Genomic DNA, 2,852 nt, shown 5'->3' on the forward strand with positions numbered 1-2,852 from the left:
AAAATTCATGCCGGTGCAATCATTACACGCTTTTTAACAACTAATCTTAAAAAGTTTTTAATCATCAAATTTGTGTTTAATTAGATACGAAACTATTTTCTATACCATCATGATGTACTTGAATACACGATGCTACAAAAGTTTTTTGCTATACTCGTTCGTGAAAATGTCCACCCGGTGAACCGATCAAACTTTGCCTCTCTCCCTCTCAACGCTTATCACATTAATATTACTTGTTCATCGTCACTATACATCTACATCAATTGGGTTGTTTTATCCTCACGTATGCGCAACTCAATTGAGAAATATACCAATCGATTTTAAAAACGAGTCAGACGCAAACGTACAAAAATATATATATGCTTATGAAAATGACAACGAATAAAATAATCCTGGCAGTGCAAAGCCAAACAATACACGTAATAAACCGTTTGTCGCTCTTCTCTCGTACACTTATTCGTTTAAAAACCCTGTTTGAATGGAAAAAAAAAAAAAAAAGTAGCGCGCAAACGTGGCCGTTCCACAATAGAGCGCCGCTGTAGAAAACTTTGGCCGGATGACAGAGCGCCCTATACACGCGCAAAGCCAAAAACACCCCCCTGACTCGCTTCAACGGGGGAGGGGGGGGGGGAAAGGAAGAAAAGAAAAAAAAAAGACAGCATCAACAAACAACAAGGTCAACAACAAAGCGTCCCGTGGACGAATTAACTGAGGGCAGAGCCGGGCGTGCCGAGTTTGGCGGTGAACTGTTGGACCCACCACTTGGTGAGGTTGAGGTAAAAGTACGGGCCGTCGGGCTCGTAGTCGAGATAAGTGAAGTCCTTGTTGCTCACCGGTTTGGCCGGCTCGATTTGCGTGCCCTCGTGCCACTCGTTGAACGACGTTATCGACACCGTCGTCGCCCCGCTGTTGAGGGCGCTGCGCCACGCCACCTCGTAGTACTGACCGTGGCGCCTGTTCCTCGTGTTCTCGTTGTTCCACGGACGGACCTAACAAATACGCACAGTTGTCGTATATAATATTATCGTCGAGGAGGAGGTGGTGGCTCACCTGAGTGTCCACGTAACCGGGACCCAAGCTCGGGACGAAGAGCAGCCCGTTCTGGTTGGCGAACTTGTTCAGGTCCTTCCAGTTTTTCCAGGAGCTGCCGTAACTGAAGCCGTTGATGCCAAAGTACGTGTAAAACCCGTCAAAGTGGGACTTTTTTATGTGGTTCTTGTGCTGCGAGTCGACCAGGAGGCCGATGTAGATGGCGTCGAGCTCGGTGCCGCGGAAAGTCACGTTGCCGCGGTCGGACAGCAGCTCCCACCAGGCGCTCGACGGGAACACGTAGGAATCGTATATGTACAGCACCGGCAGGATGGCACCGCTTTCAGAGGGAAAACCACGTAAGTACAAATTAACAACGTAAATGTAAAACAAAAAAGCCTAAACTTGTATACTCACTCGTTTTCCCTTCTCATTCTGTAGAGAGCCGGGTGGGAGCCGTACTGATTCAGGAGGTATCTTATGTGCTCCATGAGGTTGATGGGATTGCGGTTGGGGTAGGGCTCTATGTGGGGCGCTACCTTCAACTGGTACCTGTGCGCCGCGTCCAGCAGATCCGGCATGACCGAGTCGGTGTTGTCGGTACTGCTCGGCGGCGACCACGACACCACGGCCACCCCTTAAGGATACACACACAAATATGTACATGAATGAACCATTCCCACGAGTTGGAAAGGAGGGGAGAGAGTTGTTTGGCTCACCGATACCGGCATCCCTGAGCTGTCTCATGTGGAGGTCGATGACGCGGGGATCCATGGAGCTGTAGCAGCCCAAGTTGGGGTAGTAGTTGGCGCCAATGTCGGCCGGTGGCGTGTGTCCACCCTCGGGGAAGACGCGCTTGTCGTTGCGCTTCCAATTGGGGAGTATCTGGTGGTTCCAGTGGGCCCAGGCGCCGTCGTAATCGAGGGACCTGTACCAGGCGTAGTAAAACACGTGGACGTTGTAATTCGGCTCGACGGGGGTGCTCGAGTTGACGAGCGGCAACACCCGGTTGCGCATCTTCCGCGACATCCTCGCTATCTTGGTCTGTATCATCTTTTCCCGCATCTCCCGGTACCTACGCTCGTTGTCCCTGGCGTTGTCGCTTCATCATACACACACACATTTATATATATGTATATATGTTCTTACAGGTGGGAGAAAAAAAAACAAAAACAAAGAAACAACAAAGAAGGAAAAGGATCAACAACGACTCACTGTACGGCGCGGATGAGAGTGGCCGAGGTGGTTGTCGTCGTGCTGGTGGAGGTAGCAGCAGGGTCGGTCGGCAGGTTGTTGTTGTTGTTGTTGTCGTTGGCCAAGGTGCTCCAGTCGACGGGCGCGGTGACTGGTTGGGGCTGGCACTTGACCGACTCGAGGGGCGACAGTTTGACGATTATCACGGCTGCCATGAAGGTCGACAGGACGAGCACCACGGCCGACAAGTAAAAACACTTGCGCAACGACACCCCGGTTATCAAGTTGCCGAAGTACATTGTTAGTTACTTTTTTTTTGTCTTTTTGCCTAGAGCTCGAGTCCTTCTTTTTCCGCACTTGTGTGTACCGTCACTGTGGAAATAATCGCCTCATCTGCCAATGCGGGGGTGAGGGGGAATGGAAAAAAAAAACAAACACAAAAAAAGAGCTCTCTCTCTCTCTCTGGCTGCGGGTAACGGTGTGGTGTTGCGCGGCACACTGACAGAGAGAGAACACCCTCCGACCGAGAGGGGAAAATATGTATATATAAAAGGGGTTGGTTGGTTGGTTGGTTGGGGGGAGAAATCGATATCACCAGTCGGCGGCGCTTGTTCTCGAAGCTAGCAGCT

At 50.5% G+C, this 2,852-nt stretch overlaps 1 protein-coding gene across 1 annotated transcript; it reads right to left on the bottom strand.

Moving 5' to 3' along the window:
• Positions 1 to 673: 673 nt before the first annotated feature.
• On the bottom strand, positions 674 to 2,551 carry LOC106643832 (glycoprotein endo-alpha-1,2-mannosidase). Its single transcript, XM_014359109.2, has 5 exons — positions 2,245 to 2,551; positions 1,749 to 2,131; positions 1,447 to 1,666; positions 1,051 to 1,369; positions 674 to 989 (listed from the first exon to the last, which is right to left on the bottom strand). The coding sequence occupies exons 1-5, from the start codon at positions 2,520 to 2,522 to the stop codon at positions 705 to 707; spliced, it is 1,485 nt and encodes a 494-aa protein (XP_014214595.2). The 5' UTR covers positions 2,523 to 2,551; the 3' UTR covers positions 674 to 704.
• Positions 2,552 to 2,852: the final 301 nt, after the last annotated feature.

The sequence above is a fragment of the Copidosoma floridanum genome, unplaced genomic scaffold (genome assembly GCF_036245765.1).
Source record: "Copidosoma floridanum isolate Cflo_tuat_1 unplaced genomic scaffold, Cflo_Japanese_pri ptg000025l, whole genome shotgun sequence".
NCBI classification, from domain to species: domain Eukaryota; kingdom Metazoa; phylum Arthropoda; class Insecta; order Hymenoptera; family Encyrtidae; genus Copidosoma; species Copidosoma floridanum.

Excerpts from the sequence above, each read along its gene's own strand:
- LOC106643832 (XM_014359109.2), bottom strand. The coding sequence starts at position 2,522 with ATGTACTTCGGCAACTTGATAACCGGGGTGTCGTTGCGCAAGTGTTTT. Across the intron at positions 2,132-2,244 it reads ACTCTCATCCGCGCCGTACA|CGACAACGCCAGGGACAACG; the intron begins GTGAGTCGTTGT and ends TGTATGATGAAG. Across the intron at positions 1,667-1,748 it reads GCTCAGGGATGCCGGTATCG|GGGTGGCCGTGGTGTCGTGG; the intron begins GTGAGCCAAACA and ends TGTATCCTTAAG.